The following is a 24180-nucleotide window of genomic DNA, read 5'->3' as shown; positions in this document are numbered from 1 at the left end:
ATTTTTGAGTCAGAACTTTGTCAGGTTAGTTATGGACTTACCTTGTTGCGTGTTTTTACTTTCAATTTAGTCTTCTGTTTTCTTTTCAACTTTTTCTTGCTAAAAAGTTTCTTACTTCTGAAAAAGAGAAGAAAAATGATGAGAGCAAAATAAATTACTCCCTTCTGTACCCCATAGTAAAAAGCACAAACAGGGGGGAAAAAATATCAGAAGCACTCTAAAATTTTTTTCTCCTAGGCAAAGGGAACCATCACAGGTAGAATTTCAGAGTATAAATCAGTATACAAAGCAGTTAAAATTATGCTTTCCTAATGTTCCACTGAGTTACAGGCCTTTCTCTCATCAACTTAAGCAGAATATATGCTAGGACAGAAGGAAGTCCCTGAATTTTCTACTGGTTTATCCTTCTGCTTCTATTACAAGTTGGTTAGTGCCACAGCAATGCTAGAAGCAAGCATTGACAACTTTCAGTAAAATAGCCTGTTAGTACAGAACACTGCTTTGTGAAGCCTTTACCACACAAAGATTCAAACCTTCCAAGACAAAAAGTAAGCTTTAAAAATACATAATTTGACAAAAAATTCAGCTGATGGAAGAAACTGCAGCTTCTTTACATTTTGTTTGGACTTTTCCCTTCTTCAATTTGTAGACTTAATGTCCATCCCTTTATATTACAGATCTAGCTAACACACACTTCTCTAAGCTCTTCTAATCCTCTCCTGCCCACAACCTCATTCTTACCATACTTTTCCTCCTCCATTTTACTACCCAGGGGAGAAAAAAGAAGACACAATATAAAAAAATACACAATAAGCACATACAATTGTTCTGTCACCATCACCGTGATTACTGGGATGCATGCTTTTTAACCTATTGGTTTGTTCAAATTATAAGTCCTCCAAAAACAAAGGAAAATGGGCATATAGGACTTCAAGCAACAGCTATTAACATTCCTCTGTACCATTTAAACATTACTGAAGTATCTTACAGTTCAGATTAGCTGGAAAATAAAACTATGACATCTGAAAATCACTGGCAGCAAGAAGCTGCATTGTCAGTAACAGACTGAGAATCAGAAGAATCCTAATTTTCTTTCACACAACCTTTTTTCTAAATAAAAATTTTGAGGTTCTAAAAGCATAGTGGTTACTGTCCTGTACAGCACTCAAACTGCCAGAATATAAAGCCTCATGGTCCAGAAGTCAAAAGTTAAAAAAACTGAAGCCTGACCAAGAACCAGCAGTGAGAATACAAGCTCAAACAAAGAACTCCTGCAGAGTATGCCAAGAAAGCTGCCTCCTATAAATTTCACCACTTTCCTCCTCTTGACCTATATTAAGAGGAAAGTATGTTCCTCAAGACACTTCCTGTGGAAACAAACCAGCTCACCGCTTTTCTTATAAGGAACAAACACCATTATCCTGGAGTTAAGAGAAGTGATTCAGTGAGCAGTGAGGGGGACTTCCCCCACCATCCCCAGGAAGTCAAAGCTTACAAAGAGAATGCAGATGACTGCTCAAGGTTCCCCTAACAGTAAAGTTTCTATATATATATAACAGTATACAAGCTACTTCTTATTCTGCTATCAACCCTGAAGAAGGGTGCAGGTCCTTCCATTCTGTATCCTCTCAATCTTCTGCTCTGGACTCAATAACCTTTTATGAAACTTGTACCCTAACTTTCAGTTAGAAAGTCCAGATAAAAGTAGCTTCTGGGCTTTCTCAGTCCATACCACAAGTAAACCACATGGACCAAACCTGAAAACAGTACTTGGTTTTTGTTGTTAGGAAGAGGAAGACAAAATGTTTCATATGCCTCCAAGGTCACACTTTCAACTGCATTCCAAGTATTATTTGGCAGCTTCACAGCAATATGGCAGAACAGACTGCTATTTAACCCAGACTAGCAGGAAGACATTCTTCTGCAAACCTCCAAACTGAGCTTCCAATACTCTTTATCTATCTGTGCTGTTAATTATGCCTTTTAAACACAGTGCAATTTGCACTTACCACAGACAACTTGATAAGCATAGCTTTTTCCTTTTCGTTTTAAAAGATACTAACTGAAGTTGACAAGACATTTCAAATTTAACGCTTCCTGCCAACATCCTTGAAAGCTCTCCAAATTTGTTATAGTCTGCAAACATTATAAACACTTTTTCATCTTGTAAATATTTCACTGGACCAGTCCTGGTATTCTTTGCAAGTATTTTTGTGTTTACGCATACATCTGAAAAACCCCCAAATTAAGCCTTTTTTCCCCTCCCACTAGTACTCACTTCCATAGTAACAAAACCCCTGCCATTTGGCAGATTACCTTCATTTGTCAGTGATACCTTGACAATGTTTTTTCCAATTAGCAAACAGGAAAGATCAGCAGTGGGTTTACTGATGGTGCTAAGATCTCCCACATTCATACAACAACCATTAAAGATGCTGCAAGTAACAGTGCAATCTGACTGCTCCACTGTGGCAGTCTGTATCTTCAGTAAGTTTTGGGCTTGAACCATTTTTTTACATGGAAACAGTTTGGGATAGAAATGCCATCTTAAGAATCCACATTTCTCTCCCTATATTTCTAAAAACAAAACCTCAAGGATACTAAAATCCCCATTTTTTGTTGGAAAGTACACTTTCTTCCATATCCAAATAAACCTTCAGAACAAGTAAGCAATTAATTAAGAAATAAAAAATACCTCATTACACTGATTGTATAAATAGTTCTAAACAACCTATCATTCCTATGCATAAAGCTGATATATTCACAATGTATCTGCATGTAACATAGACATGTTTCATTTTTCACAGTTCTACCATTATATACCATTATGCCAAGATGTTTTAATATTCAGAAAGAAAGTATAAAACATGGGTAAATATATTCATGGAAAACAATGTTAAGCAGATTATGAGTAATTTCCTGTTGGAAACCACATGCGTTAATTATAAGCCCAATTCTTCTACTGCCTAAAGATTAACAAGATCTGATACGGCTCAGCTGGATTTTTTTAGCTAAATTATTAATTATATTGCTGGTTAACAATTGTAAACTGCTGCTAGCTGTCATTTGTAAAGGTCTTGATACTCTATGCTGACAATCTGCTTCCGCTGGCAGAGGCCTTTAGCCTTCAACTTCTAACTCAGCTGTTGATACCATTTAGTTCACACAAAACAAACACTTATCAGCAAATCTCAGGCAGGTTTTCTGCAAACTGCTTCAAGACATTGTAACACTGGAGACCAAGTTTTGAACTGGACCACAAAGGAAGTGCAAGTCAAATAAGCACAGAACATAAAAACACCTTGACAAAAAATACTTGTAGCAAATGGACACAAGAAAAGTGTGAATGGTGCCATTACAGCCTTTATAGAAAAACCTGCTAAGAATAAAATACAACTTCTAAAATGTTCAGCCCTGGAATACAAAATAATTGCCTCAAACCAAAAAGGGGGAAAAAGGGGGGGGAAGGGAGGCTGACCAATAACCAGTTGCTTGACAATTTAATCTAGGTAAAACAGCTGTTAAATTATATGATTGCAACTTCTATTCAGATTTGTGGCATCTCTAGGAGAAGCAAAGGCATGCTTAGTTTATTTGTTCTTAAACCAGAAGTAGCATTATCTAGTACTTGGAATATTTGATGCATTATTGGGGGGGGGGGGTGTTGTTCAGTTGTCTCAACACCATTGCTCTTACTCTGTTCAAAAGAGACAAGAAAATGCAAACAGGACCCTCCCTCCAAGTGCCAACAGTCCTGAACTGCAATTCATAAGGAACTGACGTCTTAACTGGAGACGTAAGCTTTATATGTTGACTGTGTGCTCCTCCCCTCAATGCTGTTACTGAATTACTCAAAATGGATTACCATTATGTTAGTGTTATACCTGCATAAGCTCTTCTAGACTGTATGTTACACCAAATGTGTGTCTACTGCATGGAAAAAATATTATTCTGTCTCTGCTGCTGAGGCAGAACAGGAACAACAAAAAGGTTATTCAAATACAGTCTGACCTAAGCAAGTTAACAGGACCATGGTAGCCAGTACAGCATTAGGCACAGTTGTTCTGCTGTTAATTAAATCCTTGAGTACAGCTTTGGAAAATTAGTGAATTCAGTAAATCACATGCTAACACATGCTCCATTTTTTAAGACTTCCAAGTGACTTTAACTCAGTCTATTTGTCTAAACTTGCTTGCTGCTCTGGTTCAAGGGCTAAGCATCTTTACGGTATAGGAAGAAGTATACTGTTGACAGGACAGGTCTACCAAAGAGTTGCCAAATGACACATATATTCTGTTACTCTGTTTCCATAAGTGCTTACTCAACAGCTAGCTTAAACATTCGTGGGCTTGTGGAAATTTGCTTAAGAGGCAGCAGCCACTCAATAAACAGTGAAACAGCCAGGTTTGTGGTATCAAACAATTCTTTTGTTTCCTCCATTATGTGAACTATTGCTGCTGATGATCAACTTGGCTGGACAAGATGCAGGAAGTATTTGTTTCTGAACAGCCCAAAGTGAAATCCCAAGCTCAAATTGCCAAGCAGACCACACAGCAAGCTGTTATCACTCATGTAATCACCATCAAGTTTCATGGTCTTTCATCACAGCATCACATTACTGGATGCAGTGACGGTGCAGGTGAAGTTCAGGAACCTGCAAGAAGGGAGCAAGATAAAAGCAGGATCACAACCATAGATTTCATAAGAACAGATTTTGGTCAGTTCATCAACCTGCTTTGAAAAACCCATGGGATACAGTTCCCCGGAGAGGAAGGGGTGCAGAAGAGCTTGCTGATGCCAGCAGGTTGAGGGACTCGACTCATGCTCTACACACAACTTGCAATGCTCTATCTGGAACTCCATTACCAGCTCTGGGCTCCCCAGTACAAGAGACACTGACTGGAGTGAGTCCTGAGAAAGGCCACTAAGATGCTTAAACAACTGGAGCATCTGTCATATCAGGAGAAACCAAGCAAGCAGAGATTGTTTAGCTGGGAAAAGAGAAAACCTGGGAGGCTGGGGGTGTAATATCCTCCATGTGGATATATACCTGACAGGAGAGAGCAAAGATGATGGAAACATACTCTTCTAAGCAATATCCAGTGACAGGCCAAGAGACAATGGAGAAAAAAAAATACAGAAAGTTCCAATTAAACCTAAGAACTGTAAGAATGGTCAAAGAGTGGAACAGGTTGCCCTGAGAGGCCACAGATTTTCCATCCCTGAAGATACTGAAAATTCAACTGGACAATGTTAAGAGCAACCTGCTCTGGTTGACCCTACTTTGAGCACTAGACAGGCTACAGAAGTTCCTGCTGATTTCACTATTCTGTGACCTTCACTGTTTGTTTATAAAACAAAGTAAAATTTGACTGTACAATAAACATGCTTCTACATTGTGTAAAGAGTGTATTTTTTTTCCTCATTCTGAGTTTTGGATTTCTCCTGGTGTCACACCATGTTTCTGATTATGCTTCCAAGTAGAGACATACTGAGCTTTTCATCTGTTCACCATCTGGATCACCAAACAGACATCAAAATCACACGTAAGAGCAACTTCTATGGGAATTAGCCAGCATAATCAAACCTACAGTAGTACACAAAGCTAACAAGAGAACAAGGGATGAAGACCACTTTATCACACTTGAAATATATGCCTGCATTAAGACAAGGCAGTCACTTGAATTGATCCTCACTTTCTTGTATATAACCAAAACCCACAGGTACACTAAGAAGGGCATGATAAAGAACGTGCTTCCATGCAATGATCAAGAGCTTCTCTGTGCAGATAAATCAACATGGACACTGTACAGGATCTTTTACAAGACTTTCTCAAAGAAAGTTTGTGCATATCGCCAAAAAATCTAAAACATAATTTATCAAATGGAAGGTACTCTAGAATCATTAAAAACAGTGTCTGGAAAGAACCCCGAAAGATCAACTTTTCCATTTCCTCATCCAGTATAGAACTGAGGGTCCTGGTCGATGGCAAGTTGAACATGAGCCAGCAGTGCCCTGGCAGCCACGAGGGCCAAGTGTGTCCTGGGTGGCATCAGGAACAGCACTGCCAGCTGGGTAGGGGGGATTGTCCTGCTCTGCTCTGTTCTGCACTGGGGCAACCTTACCTCCAGTGCTGGGGGCAGTTTTGGGTGCCACAATACAAGAATTACATTAAGCTGTTAGTATCCAAAGGAGGGCCATGAGGATGGTGAGGGGTCTCGAGGGGAAGCCGTATGAGGAGTGGCTGAGGTCACTTGGTCTGTTCAGCCTGGAGGAGACTGAGGGGAGATCTCACAGCAGTTACAACTTCCTCATAAGGGGAACAGGAAGGGCAGGCACTGATCTCTGCACTCTGGTGACCAGTGACAGGACTTGAGGAAATGGCAGGTTGGATACCAGTAAAAGGTGTTTCATCCAAAAGGGTGTTTGGGCACTGGAACAGGCTCCCCAGTGAAGCAGTCACAGCACCAAGCCTGACAGAGTTCAAGAATTATACGGACAATGCTCTTGGGCACATGGTGTGACTTTTGGGGATGGTGCTGTACAGGACAGGGAACTGGACTCCACAAGCCTTGTGGGTCCCTTCCAACTCAGCAGATTCTGTGATTCTAGTCAAATTCTACTGCATTCCCAACAGGTATTTCCCCTGGAAAGATATTAAACACTGCCAATGATCACACTCCCACCATGTCCAATGTAATCCCACTAGAAAACACTTTTTGAGGTCTTTTATAAATTGCCTTTATGGCAATTAAATACTAATTTTCATGTCTTTATCACAGAAGAATCAGCTTATTTTTCTCTTTTTCCACAGCTAGCTTGAATTTTTTTTCAATTCAGAGGAGAAATGAGTCTTCTGACAATTAAGCAGTCTCAGTTCCTTCAGCCCAAACTATAACTCATTTACATCACTAACATTTAATTTCACTATTCTCTCATAGTAACCAGTCCTTTTTGAGAAAACAACAACAAAAAAGAAAGTTTAAAAAAAGTCACAAAATCCTGAAATACAAAGAAGATGTCAAGAATAACTTCAGGTTTCCTAAGCAAAAGAATCTCTCACAATTTGAAATAAAAATCTGAAACACTCCAATAGCGTGGCTACTTCTGAACCACAATCACTTTATGGCTCTATACAATGTGTAGAATCTCTCATTAGGTACCTTTTATTCATTGCAGTTTTTACATTTTTGCTTATTTGTTTGGTTGTGGGACTTTCTGAAACTAAATATTTACAATCAGTTTTGCATCCTCTATTAACGTTTTCATCTACAATTTCAATTCCAAAGCTGAAACTGTCAGAGACTATACAGTTCAGGACCTAGGACAGATCCAGATGCAGAGCAACAGCTACTACCTGTTCTTGCAGTATTCCCCCTCGACAATCATTTCACAGCACGTCTCCAGGGTGGGTTCTTGTGTAGCTGTAAATATTCTTTATATTCATTTTGTCTAGAACAGAGGCAGCCAAATCACCCGGTGGAAGGCAACACACCTAAAAACTGTAACTGAGGAAGGATGCAGTCTAGACAATGAGACATCAGGGGCAACATCTGCTTTTCTCACTTTCACCTGCTTGAAAATCATAGAATTATAAAATGTCTTGGGTTGGAAGGGACCTTAAGGATCATCTAGTTCCAACTCCAACAGTTCTGTGTCCTTCTTGTGCTGGGGACCACAGATCTGGATGCAGCACTGCAGGTGAGGTCTCACCAGAGCAGAGGGGTAGAATCCCTTCTCCGGGCCTGTAGCCCACACTGCTTTGGATGAAGCCCAGGACGTTTGACTTTCTGGACTGTGAGCACACATTGCTGCTAGCTCATGTCCAGTCTCTCCTCCATCAGCACCCCCAAATCCTTCCTGCAGGGGGCTGCTCCATCTGTTCATCTCCAAGCCTGTGTTAATACCGAAAGTTGCCCTGACCCAGGTGGAGCACCTTGCACTTGGCCTTGTTAAACCTTACGAGATTCCCATGGGCCCAGTTCTGGAGTCCATGCTCCCTGGTGGCAGGCCCAAGGCTGGAGTAAGAGCTCTTCTATACTAACTGGTCTGCAATAATAAGATCCATCAGATCTGCATCAGACTTTCCTGCTGTACAGAAAACCAGGAGATACTCTTTTGATGAAACACAACAATGTGCATTTTGAGGTTTTTTCCTTCTTTTCTGTAAGGAGATAATCTATCTGACTCTTGATCACACAAAGAAAGAACAAAACCATTATGGAGAGACATTAAAGCAACTGCAGACTCTGCTGGGCTTCCTTATTTCCCAGACCATTTACTCCTGTCCTCTGAAGTGCTCCAAAACAGTTGTTAAATTTATAATCCAGCTTCAAGGCAACTTAGTATCAAATACAGAAAACTACAGCTGATAAATATCAGTTCACTTGTCAGCAAGAAACTTACTATACACTAATCTCATTGCTACAGAAGTTCTCCTATAAGAGCTTCAAAATAAAGGAAAGGGAATACTAAAGAAAAAAGTGTTATCAAGTCTGCTCAGAAGACCTAAACAGATCTCAAAATTGTGGGACCATTTTAAAGTACATCCAGACTTGCTGTCAACAACTGAGAAGCATCTGGCAAACATACCACCAAGGGGAAAACAAAGAGGAAGCTCCAGAGAAGCTTGGGACATACAAGCCAATAGCTCACATGAAGGAGTTGACAAGGATAAGAAACAGAACAAAGGAAGTGGGCAGAGCTTCAAAGGCCTAATCAATAGATGGAGAAGAGGTTTTACAAGGGGAGGACTGAGTGTCAAGAAAACTACATGGAGGCTAGATGTTGGCAAGGAGGTGAAGAGGTACCATGTGACAAAATGTAACCAACAAACCTAGCCCCAAAACACTAAAGTTGCTGCTTGCACACTCCATGTTATGGTACCTCTCCACATGTACACAAGCTTCAGCGTCAGCAGCCTTACTTCAATGAACTGAAGCAACACCTTTTTTGAAAGCAACTACTCTTAAGAGCCTCCATACACAACATCTCCCATATTTAGGGATGTAGTGTGTCCTTGCAAACAAAATTCTCTTTGATTTCTTCTATCTCAGTGTGATCTCTGCACTGGTATTTCAGCTGCCAAGAATTCTACGCATCTATAATGAGAAACTGCCTTACAGTAAGTCCCAGAAAGCAATCCAAAGTAAACAACTCACCCAAACCAAACGCTACACACCTTCTACAAACCAAATCTGGCATACAGAATTTGTTGCTTTAGGGTAGGTGCTTTAGCATTGCATCTGTAACTGTAAAATGAGAGATGCTCAGAAAATGCCGCAAGTGTTAGGTCCAGCCTATACCAAACTCGTAATTCTGTCCTCGTTTCTGTGTTTCTTCATCAAACTCACTCCAACACAATCCTACCAATTAGTGTCAAAGTGGCTCACGTCAAGGGGACCCAGCAAATGTTTCATGACATTCAGAGGTTGTTGAAGTACCCTGCAACTGAACTTTCCTAAGGCTTCCCATGCTTAACATTCTGTCCTTGCAGATACCTTCCATTTACAACTGAGTAGCCAACACACTTATCTTTCCTTCTACTGCTAAAACACCCAGCACACTTGCAACACATAAGGACAGTGTCAGTAGGCTGCAAGAATGAAGAACGAAAATAAATCACTCAAAACCCCGAATCTCCTCCTCTAGATAAACAAAATGCCTGTTTCCAAACAATGGCTCCAAGAGCTTTATAACGCTTTATTCTTCATATCACCTACAGCAATACCTATCAAGTTTCCAAAAGAACTTGCCATAAAATAGTTAACAGGGAACAAAATGCATACATTTAAACTGAAACCTGGCACACAAATGTGTATCATACAAATATATAAACTCTCAGTGTAATGCCAAAATAAGCACCGGCAAGTTTTAAGAAATAAACATGCTCCAAGTATATACTATATTATATACTTACATCAAAATCTGACCCAAAATTTTACAAATCACAGATAGGAAAAACCCAAGAATACTGATTTCTGAAGAAATAAATACAGTAAATCCTTTAACTGCAATTTGGCAACAAAATCTACAGAACACTTGAGGAAAAAAAATGCTTTTTGCGAACACTTTTTAGTATCCCTGGATTTTAGAATATCTCTGAAAAGAGAACAATTGCTTTGTAAAATACTTCACAAAAAATACTTCCATGAAGCAGTTGCTTGACCTTCCCTTCCTCTTTGCACAGTTGCAAGCAGGATAGGAAAAATAACACATACTGCTTCTGCCAAAATCACAGCCAAAGTAGCTCAGTTGCATGACACTTGGCTCACAAACCATATTTTTGCCTGTTGCGATATATTAAAAGTTTGAATATGGTATTTACTCCCAAAAGACTGCAGAAGAGGCAAGCTAAGATTTTAGCAGTGATAACCCCAAACTGGGGCTTAATTGCCACTAGACACCACTTTAACACACAAAACACCTTAAACCACCTCAAAAAGACTCTAAATAATAAATGATTACTCTAAATAATAAATAATTACATTTAGATTTTGTTACCATGCAGTTCTTCCTACAAGAATGCCTGGACAAATATGCGGCTTTGTCTTACCTGAAACTGTAACTGTTGCTACCTTTTCAGTTCTTCTCATATTCCCTTCACTCATATCTAGCTACAGCATGAAGGTCCAATACATGTTTCTAAAAACATATTTACAACAGCAGAAGGGCAAAGACAATCTTCATCCTTTAATGGGTGTGGGGGAAAACATAGGGACAAAGATGAGGAAAACGCTGAGGTACTTAATACCTTCTCTGCCTCAGTCCAGTTGTGTTCTCGGGGTATTCAGCCCTCCTAATTCAAGGAGAAATAGTCAGCAACCTGCTACACCACTCAGATACACACAAGTCTGAGGGGCTGGGTGGGATCCATCAAAGAATACCACAGGAGCTGGCAGAAGTGCTCACTGAACCACTTTCCATCATTTACCAGCAGTTCTGCCTAACCTGGGAGGTTCCACTTGACCAAAAGTCAGTGAATGTGCCACCCAACTAAAAGAAAGGACAGAAGGAGAATTCAGGGAACTACAGCCCTGTGAGCTTGCCCTCAGTGCCAGGGAAGGTTATGGAGCAGATTATCCTGAGTGCCATCACATGGCACATATAGGATAAGCAGGTGACCAGGGCCACCAACATGTGTTTATGAAAAGCAGATCCTGCTTGACCAACCTGATCTCCTTCTATGACCAGGTGTCCCACTTAGAGGATGAGGGAAAGGCTGTGGATGTTGTCTACCTGGACTTTATGAAGTCTTTAGACTCTGTTTCCCACATTTCCTTGGAGAAACTGGCAGCTCATGGCTTGGGAGGGCATACTCTTTGCTGGTCTGAGCCAAATGTGAGGTTCAACAAGGCCAAACGCCAGGTACTGCACTTGGGTCACGACAACCCCTTGCAGCACCACAGGCTGGGGGAAGGCCTGGAAAGCTGCCCATCAGAAAAGGACCTGGGGGTGCTGGTTGACAGCAACTGAATATGAGCCAGCAGAGTGTCCACATGGCCAAGAAGGCCAATGGCATCCTGGCCTCTATCAGAAATAGCAGGGCCAGCAGGACCAGGGCAGTGATCACCCCCCTGTACTTGGCACTGGTGAGGCCACACCTTGAATCCTGAATTCAGTTTTGGACTCCTCACTCCAAAAAAAAACACTGAGATGCTGGAGTGCACCCAGAGAAGGGCATAAAAGCTGGTGAAGTGGCTGGAGAAAGTCTCATGAGGAATGGCTGAGGGAGCTGGGGTTGTTCAGCCCAGAGAAAAGGAGGTTCAGAGGAGACCTTATTCCCCCCTACAACTCCGCAAAAAAATGTTGTAGCCAGGTGGGAATCAGTCTCTTTTCTCAAGTAACCAGCAACAGCACAAGAGTGCTCAAGCTGGACCAGGGAAGGTTTAGTTTGGATATTCGGGGAAAATTATTCACCACAAGGGTTTTCAAGCACTGGAACAGGCTGCCCAGGGAAGTGCTAGGATCACCACCCCCAGAAGTATTTAAAAAGTGTGTAGATGTGGCACGCAGGGACACAGTTTAGTGGTGGACTTGGCGGTACTGGGTTAACAGTGGAACCCAGTGATCTCAAAGGTGTTTTCCAACCTAAACTATTTAATGATTCTGTTTCCAGTAACACAATGACCACTATCTTATAATACAGCTCTGCTGCAAGATCTGATTGTTCAGCACTGTGATACATGTTCCCTGTGACACCTCTTCTCAGAGGACAAATGAACTTCATATAGTTCCTTTCTCCTTCTGGTCTATTTTCCTAAGAATTATAGAATCACACAACCATTCAGGTTATTAAGGCCCTGTTAAGGTAACACTTTTTTTTACTGTGAGGGTGACTGAGCATTGGCGTAGGTTGCCAGCAAAGCTGTGAAGTCTCCACCTTTGTGGATAATCAAAGCCATCTGGACATGATCCTGGGCAACTGGCTCCAGGTGGCCCTGTATGAGCAGGGGGGTGAACCAGATGAACTTCAGAAGTCACTTCCAACCTCAACTGTGTCTGATTCTATCAAACTTTCTGCTCAAGCAGTGTCAGAGACAGTATGTCGCCCACTACCATGTGCATTTTTAGTACCTCCAAGGAGATATTAAATGTCTCTGGACAGCACACGCCAGTGCTTGACCTTTCCCACGGTCAAGAATTGCTTTCTTAGAATGCACTGGAATTTCACGGTTTTTAATTTGTACAAAATTAGTGCTCTGACAGGGGCAATACTGAGAAACATCTGGCTCTCCCTTCTTCATTCTCTCCTGTATGAACAAAATCACTCCTGAACCTTCTCTTCTCCAGGCTAATAGTCCCAGCCCTCTCAGCCTTTCCTCACCAAAAAAAGCTTCAGATCCTTTATGACCTACATGGACCTGTACTGAACTCTCTTCAGTACCTCTCTCCTCTACTGGGAAGTGCAGAAGTGGACACTCCAGGTGCAGCCTCACCTGTGCCAAGCAGAGAGCCTCTCCTTCAATCAGCTGGCAACACTCTTCCTAATGCAGCCCAGGAGGCTGTCTGCTTCCTTTGCCATGCCAGTGCGTTACAGGCACACAGATTGTTGCCCACGAATACACCAAGGTACTTCACTGCAAAGCTGTCTCCCAGCTAGTCAGCCCCCCTGATCTTATCTCATCCCTGATGCAGGACTTTGCAGTTCCCCTTGCTGCACTTTGAGGTTCCACTCAGCCCAAATCTCCAGCCTGGCAGGATTCCTCTGAATGCAAACACAATCATGTGGCATATGAGCAACTCCCTGTTTGGTACCATCTGTGAACTTGCCAGGGATACACTGTCCCAGCATTCAGGCCATTCATGAAGATGACAAACAGCCTCAGTATCAGCTTCCAGGATACACAACTGATGACTTGACTCCAGCTGGACTTCATCTCACTGATCACAAACCTCTAGGCTCAGTCATTCAGCCACTTCTCAATCTGCTTCACTGTCCACTTATTTAACCCATCCTTTGTCAGCTTGTGCTGACAAAGACAATGTCAAAAGCCTTACTCGAGATGAGGTACAGCACATCCACTGCTCTCCCTGCCTGGAAGGTATCTGTAGATTACTTTTCTAACAGTTACTTGTCACCAAGGGCTTATCTGTAGATAACTTTTCCAATAGTTACTTTTCACCAAAGGCTACAGATTTTTAAGGAATTCAGCTGTGAGAATCATTACAGTGGGAAACTGCTCAGCTTGATAGGCAGACCTCAAAACAACACTGAGAGCACAACAAATATTTTCCCCAAATAATAAAGGCTTAGTGTTTTTGATGGCTGACAATATTATCTGTCTATTGTCTATTAGATAACCTCAAATATTTAAAATTATTGGTGTTTTTATTGAGTAAGCCTAAAATTTAACATTTTTAGTGAAATGGGCAGTAACTCAATTGTCATTCAAAGAGCCATGTGTACGCTCTCCAAGCCATTACCAGCTTATACACGATCTTCTTTAAATAATTAATCAAGCATTCTGACGTGAATTTTCATCCATGCCAATAATAAAAGGAAAGTCAGGGCTTAAGCAGTATATCTACAAATGGAAAAATCATCAAAATCCTGTCCCCTAAATCCGTAAATCGGGGTAAGGAACATCAGCTGCAATCCAATTACCACAGGCTTAGAGGAAAACATAGGCAGACTAGTAGGACAAGTTTACATTGGGCTTCTAAGGCATCAGAAAAGGTTAAAAGAACTCAGAACAGAAGAAAAAAGGCCACCTTACTAATTGATATTCCAGCTGGGATTTTTATGTGCTATTGTTGGCAAGTTGAAATTGCACATCTTTTTAAACATAAATTTCATAACTGAGAACTATTTCACTATGACAATAACTTTCTTAACAACTACCATTTTTCTGAAAGCCAAAATTCTGGAGGCTTAAGAAAGGGGTAATTCCAGCTGCTGGAATACCCTAAGGCATCTCCAATACAGAAAGAAACACAAATACTACAGGTTCTGAAAATTAAACTGAAACCTAAGCACACAAGTAAAATGGATCTGATTTTCATTTAACCATGACAGAAGTGCAAAACAGGATCTGATCCCTTTTTAAGTGAAAAGGTTTCTGAAACAGCATAAATCTGTCTCAAGGAAAAGCAACCCAAAAGAAAGCATCCCTACAAGTGTTCTCTACACAAAGAGAATGTGTTTCAGTACAACCACTGATGGAGTTTCTTTTCTGTAATTATCTGATTTTTCATTATTTGCTTCAATGCTATCTATGAAATTAGATCGGCAAGAACACATGCAAGGAAATTCTTCTTCCTCAAGTTTTTCAATGTAGAGGAAAGTATTTATCCTTAAACATTTCTAGGATTTTTTTACATTAGAAAAATCATTCAACCAAAGCAAAGATGACAGAATCTGCACTTCTGGCCACTCTCCTATCTAAACACAACCACCAAAATCAAAGTGTATACAAAGCTATCTCACACAGTATCATATCAGCAGAATTTTAATTTAGAAAAAATGCTTCACGAAGTCAAGGAAAAACTGTACTTATTAAGAACAAGCCCATTACCAGTGGTTAATGACAGTATAACATCAAAGTGATTACTATCAAAAGCAAACCAAAGAAATTCTAACTTATTCTGCAATGAATAGCAGAAGACACAACTACCACACACAAACAACTGAAAACTCACCCGTTATACAGGGTAGAACACAAAGCTGTAAAAGCATATTCTAGAAATAAAACGGGATAGAGAATTGATTGGTTTGAAGAGAAATGGAATAGAGACATGACTACTCTGAAAACATACAAGTATAATGAAGATGCATGAGCACATCTGTTGGAAAGAATTATGCACTGGATAGTGGGAGAGAAAAGCAAGGTCAAATCAGATAGCAAAGTCACAAGTAACTACATATAATGAAGTGAAACAAAATAAAGAGGCTGAAATAATAAAAATAGAATGAGGTATTTATTTAACAACAAGCTCATTTCAGCATAACATAAATGAATGGCTGCAGATCTGTATAGACACAGTTGCTGGCTTAAAGGCTCAGCAATAGAAAAGATGAGTGATGTTACCAACTGCAACAAGGAGCACAATGGAGAAGTAAGAGGAAAACTTCAGTTTTAACCCTGCTGAGGGTAAAACTCTTAGCTAGAAACTCTCCTAGACTGACAGATATCATGGTCAAAATAATCTAAGTATTACAACACCTATGAATTTAAACTACAAACAACAGATTTCTACTTTTTGACCTTATCTGGCTTTGGCTACAACAAAGGTAATTTTCTTCCAAGCAGCTTGTTATCATACTTGCATGTTTTGGATTTGTGATGAAAAGAGTGTTGATATCACACCTGTGCTTTATCTGTTGCTGAGTAACACTTACACACAGTCAAGGCCTTTCCAGTTTCTCACACTGCCCTGCCAGCAAGTAAGCTGGGGCTGCACAAGAAGTTGGGAGGGAATATGACCAGGACAGCTGAATCCAACTGACCGAAGGGATATTCCATACCATATGACATCACACTCAGTATATACACCAGAGAGGAAGAAAGAAGTGGGGGGATGACACATTCAGAGTTATGACATTTGTCTTCCCAAGTCACCAGGAATGATGAAGCCCTGCTTTCCTGAAGATGGCTGAACATCAAATGGCTGATGGGAAACAGTGCATTAATTCCTTCTATTGCTTTGCTTGTGCACACAGCTTCTGCTTTATTTACTTAACTGTCTTTACCTCAGCCTGTGAGTTTTCACACTTTTATCCCTCCAACTGTCCCCCATGCCACTCCAGGGGGAAATAACCAAGGAGTCGTGTGGTACCTAGCTACCCACTGAGGTTAAACCACAACACCCTTTCATAGAATCTATAAAGAATTTTCCAAGAGTTCAAAACCCTCAGTTCAAAATCCATTACACGTGACAATAATGCTCTGGAACACAAGTCAAGTCTAAGAAAGCTAAGGGAAGAAAATGAAAATAAGGAACAGCATTTATCTAACCACACATCTCCAGTTTCACATGGGGACAAGGAAATTTAATTTTTGATTCTTTTCTCATGTGTACAACTGGCATAAATTTAGATTTATTACACTAGTAACAAAAAAATAAATATCCTAACAGTATTCTCAGGCTAAAGTAGTCACAGATAAACTGAATGATAGCTCTTTCTTTGCATCCAGTATAAGTTCATGTAATTAAGTTCAACAACATTCATCAGTCTGAAGAAAGGGAATGACTTGTAACATACTATTTACTATGATATACTAAGAAGAAAAACATATAGAGCATATTAATGTGCTTCAAAACACATGAAACACTAAATCTGAAAGTACAGAAACCACATGCCTTAACACATATGGATGGAGCCCACCCTTGCGTGCTGATTTCTAGTATTCATCCTTTGAATGGGCACAATGATAGGAATTGGCTGGGAAAGAGCACTGGAATAGATCAGCTCCGAAGTGTATTTACAATATAAAAACTCAAGTTAATTAAGTTAGTTACAGGAGTACTATTTCAGTCAGCACCTTAGCACAAAGCAGTGTTTAATGGCAAGCAAGGTAAGAAAGAAAAGACAAAAATGTAACCATGTGTTAAAGTCATGCTGTAAGGGATCAATTTTTCAAAGTAAACTAAGGATTAGGAAAACAGTTTGCATAAAGTACAAAAACTGTGTTATTGATACATCACATGTGCTTTCCATAAAGACATCAATAGTCTTTATATCATGAGTTTGGCAAAACATACATAGTCATATGTCACAAGGAGAATTTACTAAAAAATCCTTCAAAATATTTTGGCCAGGAGAAAGATCATAATATGGGAGAAAAACCAAAACTAAACCCTGACAGCTGATAGTTAACATACCAGAAACATAAATTCAACATCAAGCTTTTAAGTATGAAGGAAACACATTTACTACATTTAACATGGCTAACAGTGAGGAACAGTGACTTATTAAATTACTGCAGTCCAACCTTAACTGCCTAAACTTGCCACTCCACAGACCATCAGTGTGCCAGAGCAGATTGTGTAACAAACTGAAACTTTAACTGGCATGTCCTCCCACTTTAAACTAAAAAATAGAACACCCCAAAAACCCACAATCAACCATGGATTTGTGTTTTAATTTTTCACATTACTTATGTTTAATTATTTACAGATACATATATATATACACACACAAATAAAATGTACATCTTAAGCCTCTCAATATAATACTATTGGGGTCTGTCCAGCTTCTATCATGTTTTCTAAACCAATACTGAACAAATACAACTACGTTAGACTAAGAGACTACTAGAGGTATTTTAAAGAACTACTACATAAAACTGTTTTCCTTAACAGAATATAAAGTAAAGAAGCAAAAATATACCATTTTAGTAATTTGCTAATCCCCATTAACCAATAGGGCAATACAGTATTAAATTATTACTACCCTGCAGCTAAAAAGCAGACAGCAACTCTCATCAGCTCTTCTAATGCACGGCTTAATCTAAGACTCAACAGCACATCAATTTTCCAATTAAATAAAGTTTTAAGTTTACACAAGGCTTGAACATTTTTTTGTAAAATTACAATTACAGAACATAAGAACTGAAAAACAGACGAGAATAGAATAAGATTAGAATATATCAGTTGGAAAGGACTTATGGAGCAAACCTTTGCAGACAAATAAGGAGGAAAATGTAGTAGGTAGTATAATACCACTATCATTTTGCTAGTTTTTATGTACATAACCTTTATTTTTTCAACCAAATGAATGCTTTCAAACTCTTCGCAACTATTATTCCATATTAAAAGAGCAACAAGTGCCAAACCAAAAAACCTAACAGCTTTTGTAAAGGCTTCAGATGTCAAGAAATTAAGGCTTTCTGATGTACCAACAGTCAAATTAACAGATCTCATATACCTAACTTTACTTAACCATAGTTTTTACAAACTCTTTAAAACCTGGCAAGGCAAAGCTGAACATTCAGTAGCATTTCTCCACTAAATTTTCAAGTATATATACTTGAAACATCCCAAATAAGCATTGCACTACTGAGCATAAATAAGGGTATAAGGCAAGACTCTGTCGATTTTAAGAAGCCTGAAGAACAACCTGATGTCCAGAAGATATACAATTTACAGTTACAAGTGTGAATGAATGGCCTGCTTTCAAAATTTGCTATAATCGTCCAGTTGAAACAATGTGAAATAGAGTTGGCTGGCTCTTCTTCAGCCAAAACAGCTAGGAAAAACAGCCATCTAATTTCTGGTTAATATAAGAAATCCTACATTCCAGTCATCACTGAAATTTCTCCTCATCTCGGTCAGGCCACTTCACAACACTAGAGACCACAACACAAACAGAATCTTTTCTTCTTTAAAGGATCTACGTTGGGAGGCAACAAAAATAATGGTCAACAAAATAATGGTCATTTTGGCATGAGTATGAACTTAGTGACATTTTAGAGTATATTGCCATTGTAACATAACAATTTCAAGTTAGTCCAAATTACACAGTGAACACTTCCATTACAAAACAGGCCACACTAAAGCAATTACAAATTGACATAGCTGTCCATATTTGACAAAAAGTCTCAAAGAACATTCTGAGCATAACTGATAATTCTGGTAGTACATAAATAGGTGAAAGGGTGAAGGAATAGTAAAGGACTGGCAGTTCAGGGAAGCCCCCTGAGATGCCCAAGCAGTAATAGCACCAATTCAGATAGATAGGGATGTTTGTTAGGATTAAGTTATACTACAGAAAAAAAAATGCGTATTTGAAGACAGCAAAAATGTGAGAAACAGGAATACCTAACTTTGCAAATACAGATCTTTGGTACAGTACTAAAACCAGTACAGACTTCCAGTTTTGTCCACCAAGAACCCAGCATACAAGACAACAGTCTAACACTGATTTTTTACTTGCCCTATAAAGAGGCCCATACCTCCTACTAGTGTTTTACAGACTTTAATGGCTACACTAGATACTATGCAATTACCAATTATTTTCAAATATTCCAGTGGCCACAAAGTAGAGACCACAAACTAAGCAGCATGCTCAGAGCAGATTTTTCTTCCACACCAATCTGAAATTGACAAGTAAATTTCCCACTGCATGTAGCACTGTAACCGACCCTTAAGATTGTTATCTGAGAAAAGACAAATGCATGTTAAATTGCAGAATTAGATACTTTTTTCTGTTTCCTTTCATAAAATTCTTAGGCTAGCATGGGTGACAAAAACAAGTTGCTTTGTTCCCGCCTCTCTGTACACAAAAATCTTTGTGCAACCCTTCACCTCATGCTGTCACAAGTGCAATCACAAGGTGAGCCAGATCAGGGAATTAGTCCAGATTACAACGAACGAGTTTTGCCAAGTTAATTTTAACCCAGAGTGAGTCTCTAATCTGTTACTGCAGGACACTACATAAGTATTATGTCAGCGTGGCAGGGGGAGCAAGCACACCGACTGCCCCACCTCCTTTGGAGACCAGTGTCCATGACACTGCAGCCTGGATCACATGAGGAAATGCAAAGCACTGCTGGTTCTGTTTCAAAGCCAATTACTGCATCCTACTCAACACGTGATATTCATCCCTTCAGATGACAGCCAGCACAAACACCTTGCAAATGTGACACTAATCTTGTGACTTTCATATAATCTCCACTATGTTTGATTTCCTTGTCTACACACAAGCATTTTCATACTGCTTGCCAGCTCTTCATAAACATTTAAGTTAGGTTTGGAATAGAAACACTTACTGAGGCAGGCATTGGTCACGGCCCATGAAGTGCAGAGTATAATTTTGCAGACTTGAAGCAAAAATTCTACGTCAACATATTGCAAATAGGTTGCACTACCATTTTTCAAATTAGTCTTCTTGGAACACAGGGCAAGTTTTATTATTGTTGATAAGCCAATTTGTTTAGCTTTTTTCCAGCTACTTCAAGACATTTCAAACACTCTTACTGACAATCTTACTGATTAAGAGGCTTCAGATTTTCCATACATATATAAATCAAGTTAAGATTCCTGTCATAAACTGTATTATCTTAAGCTCCAAAAAATTTGTCTGGCACTGTTTTCTACCATAGCAACTAGATGCAGCCACAATTGAATTTAAAGCCTTTCTTTGGAAAATATTTGGAATTTTTATTATTTTTGTAAAAAAAGCATTTTTGACCATTTCTGTTTGAGTCTACCAGGTGGCTGAAGTTTTCAAATTGCAGTATTTTGACACCAATACTGAGAAAGGGTGGAGATCACAAGCAGTATCTCGGCTACCATCAGTCTGACATTTAAGATACTGGGGGTAGTGGTAGCAGGAAACTAGATAATTATCAAATATTCCTCCTCTCAAAAGTCCCACACTACATATTGGTTGTATTCACCACTATTAACTAGCTGTCATTTACTTGCCAAAGCCTAATATAACTTGTTTACTCTGTACAAGGAGTCTGTCTTTGATTTGACTTCAGAAACACCAATTAAAAGAAGCACTACCATTTACACCCACCTAAAGCTAGTATTTTCTACATTTTTAAGTATAAGGGATACCAGTTGAATCATTCTGAAACCAAAATACATGGAGGACAGGACTAATTCAAAACTACGGCTTCAAAAAATATAGACCCCTCAGGGCAAAAGTCAGACAGGTATCTGAGCACGGAGGAGCAACTGCACAGCTGATTTCCTAGCATTTAGTAGTATCCTTACATTTAGCACTTGCAGTCCTGGGATTAAACAAAACAAAGCTCAATAGCAGGAAGAGAAGATTTAATGGAAAAAATATAAGCACTTGACTAAGGAATATATGGAGTAAGAAAACTTGCAGGTCTGCAGGGGGGGAAGAAGAACTAGTTTCCCCATCATACCCTTTGAAAAAAAAGTCAAATTGCAAAGATGTCAAACACCCATGTTATTAGCCCACGTCTCCATCGTTTACTATAAGCAAATTGGGAAAGTTATGTTTCTTATGTTAATTCCACTTCTAGACATAGCCTTTTAGGGGAGAGGCGTGGTGGGGGTTAAGACCTGCTGTCAAGTCCGACTGACAAAAACCCAAAGAAGCCAAGCAAGCAAACCTCCTCGTGCTTTACAACCGTTTGCAAACTCAAAACAACGGTGACTCAAAACTCGCCTTACGACCCGGCCACCCACACCACAGCCTCAAGAGCAGCAGAGGCTGAGAACACAGGAAGGTGCCGGTTTCGTGTCATCCACATCCTCAGCGACCTCCGGAGGGAAACAATGGGGAGCGGCCGGGCATCGCGGGGGAGCCCCTCACACAGCGAGGCCGGGCACCGTGCCGCGGCCGGCAGGGTCCGCCCGGCCGGGGGCTGCGGGGAAAGGGCGGCTTGCCCTCGCCGCCCGCAGCCCCCTCCCCGCCCGGGAGCAGAGCAGGGCGGCATTCCCGGCCAGAGGAGCAACAGGCACCCTGCTGAGGCCCCACAGCAGGCTGTCATGAGCGGGAACGGGAGCCCGAGGGGTATCATCCGCCGGGGGAGGGGTGCTCGGGAACCAGGCGGGGCGACACCGCACCCCGCAACCCCCCGGCAAGGCGCTGCCTCCCTCCAGATACCGAGGCCGCCTACACGGCGATGGCAAACGGGGAAGATGACCTAAAGAGGAGGAGTAAAAATAAAGGCAGGGCAGCTAAAAGGCAGCCCCAGCACATGGCAAAAGCACCGAGGTCTCTCGCTCGGGTAACGCCGCCAGCGGGACCCGCGGGTGCCCTGCGCAGCCCGTCTCGGGAGACACCACGGGGCTGAGCCCGTTCCGGCAAGGCTGGCCGGAGCGAGGTCTGCCCGGGCGCTCAGAATGGACACTCTCCATCCGCTGCGCCGCACACTGGGGCGGGCACAGGTAACTCCCCCCCGGAGGGCCACAGGAGAGGGGGCGGCAGCGCCATCTGCGCGGTATCGCCGGCCAAGCGAGCGGCGGGGCCCGGGCGGCACCTGGGCAGCCGCCGGGTTACATCACCGCCCCTTCCCTCCGTCCGTCCCCCGGGGCGCGGCGGCAGCGGCCACATGGCAGCGGGGACAGCCGCGCTGCCCGGCACGGGGGCGGGGAGGAGGATGAGGGCGGCTGCCGGCAGGGAGGAAGGTGCACGCGCCGGGCCGCTCCCAGCCGGCGATGGGAGGGGTGGCGGGGGCTGCGCGTCTGGCCCGGGAGGGAGCGCGGCGCGCGTTACCTGCCCGGGTGGCTCCCCAGCTCACGGTCGCTCAGCGCCGCCGTGTAAATCCTCCGGTATCTGTCGGCCAGGGCCTTCCCGGAGAGCAGCAGCTGGTAGCGGCTCCGGCAGCCCAGCGGCGGCGCGGGCAGGGCTCCCAGCCCGCCGGCCGAGCCCTCCTCGGGCCCCATGGCCGGAGCGGCGCCGCCGGAGGAGAAGGAGTAGCCGCGCTCGGCCCCGGTGCAGGCGGCGGCGGCTCCCGCAGAGGCGGCGGCGGCTGCGGCGCTGCTCATCCCCCTCCCCGCCCGCCCCCTGCTTGCGGCGGCGCCGCCTCCTGGCGCGGCGCGGACACAGGCGGCTCCCGCTGCCTTCACCGTCGGGGCCCGGCCATGGGGAGGCCGCAGGAGCCGCCGCAGGAGCCGCCCTTCAGGCTGCGCATCCACCCGCGCCGCGGGAACACCCCGCTCTTCTCCTCCTCCAGCGGCGGCTCCAGGCCCCAGCTGCCCGCCGCTCGCCTTCCACCCCGGGCGCAGCGCCCGCCGCCTCCGAGTCCCGGGAAGGACCGTGCACCGCCGGGACCGGAGAGGGGGGGGGGGGCGGGCCGCTCGCTTCCCCCTTCCCGCTACAGGGTGTGTGTGTGGGGGCGGGGGGCGGAGGCCGGCGGTGCCGCTTCCCCTCCGGAGTTTGTGCTCGGCGCTGCCGCCGCCCTCTCCCCGCACGGCCGCCCCGGCCCCGCCTCTCTCCCGCGGGCAGCGCGGCCGCCGGGCGCATGCGCCGCCCCGCCCGGCCCGCGCGGCCTCCGGGAAATCCGGGATGGGCGGGCGGGAGCACCTGCTGCGCGCGGCTGGCAGCGCCGCGGGGCTGAGGGACGGAGGGACAGTGGGGACAGAGTGCCACCCCCGGGGCGCCACCGAGCGGGGCCGGGCTGCACGGGCCCTGCAGGCGGGGGTTTGCACGGAACTTCCCTTCCGCCCTGCTCGGAATGAGTGTCACAAGATCAGTTGGGTTGGAAAAGACCTCACACATCGCCGAGTCCAGCCTATGACCGAGCCATCACCTTGTCAACTACACCATGCCACTAAGTGTCATGTCCAGTCTTTCCCTGCACACCTCTAGTGACGGTGACTCCACCGCCTCCCCGGGCAGTCCATTGCAATGTCTTTACGGGAACAAATTCCTCCTGATGTCCAACCCAACCCCCCCCCGGTGCAGATAAAGACTTGAAACTCTTGCTCTGTCACTAGGGCCCAGGAGAAGAGGCTGAGCCCCTCCTGGCTTTCAGGTGTTTGTAAAGAGTGTCTGTCCATCGTATTTTACTGAGGTGTCCAATGCCCCACACCTTGTTTCTGTGCTGTGTAATGCTACCTAGGAAGGATATTTTCCCCAGAGCAAAATCCTCTCTGACTCAAGGCAGAGTCCACTAAATCGAGTTGCCACATTAGGTGAAGTTTTCCTTAAGTTGTTTTCACTATCTCCAGGACAACCTACCTGCTCTTACAGGATAAGGGAGGCATGGCAGCAGGCACTTTCTTATCTTCAGGTCACGTACATTATTG

General features: G+C 42.8%; 1 protein-coding gene across 1 annotated transcript in view; it reads right to left on the bottom strand.

Annotated features, from left to right (window-relative positions):
• The window catches only part of LOC146444634 (E3 ubiquitin-protein ligase MYCBP2), a 99466-nt gene extending 76091 nt beyond the window's left edge, over positions 1-23375 (bottom strand). Inside the window, exons 1-2 of the mRNA XM_085049525.1 lie at positions 22646-23375; positions 42-117 (exon numbers count right to left, since the gene is read on the bottom strand). Of these exons, the coding sequence (XP_084905651.1) occupies positions 42-117; positions 22646-22917 (348 nt within the window). The 5' untranslated portion in view covers positions 22918-23375. The remainder of the gene's footprint in view (positions 1-41; positions 118-22645) is intronic.
• Between the last annotated feature and the right edge of the window lie 805 nt (positions 23376-24180).

This window comes from Lichenostomus cassidix, chromosome 1, assembly GCF_008360975.1.
Source record: "Lichenostomus cassidix isolate B80296 chromosome 1, HeHo_3.0, whole genome shotgun sequence".
Classification (NCBI taxonomy): domain Eukaryota; kingdom Metazoa; phylum Chordata; class Aves; order Passeriformes; family Meliphagidae; genus Lichenostomus; species Lichenostomus cassidix.
The sequence above is the reverse complement of the archived record's forward strand: the minus strand, read 5'-3'. Positions and strand labels throughout refer to the sequence as shown.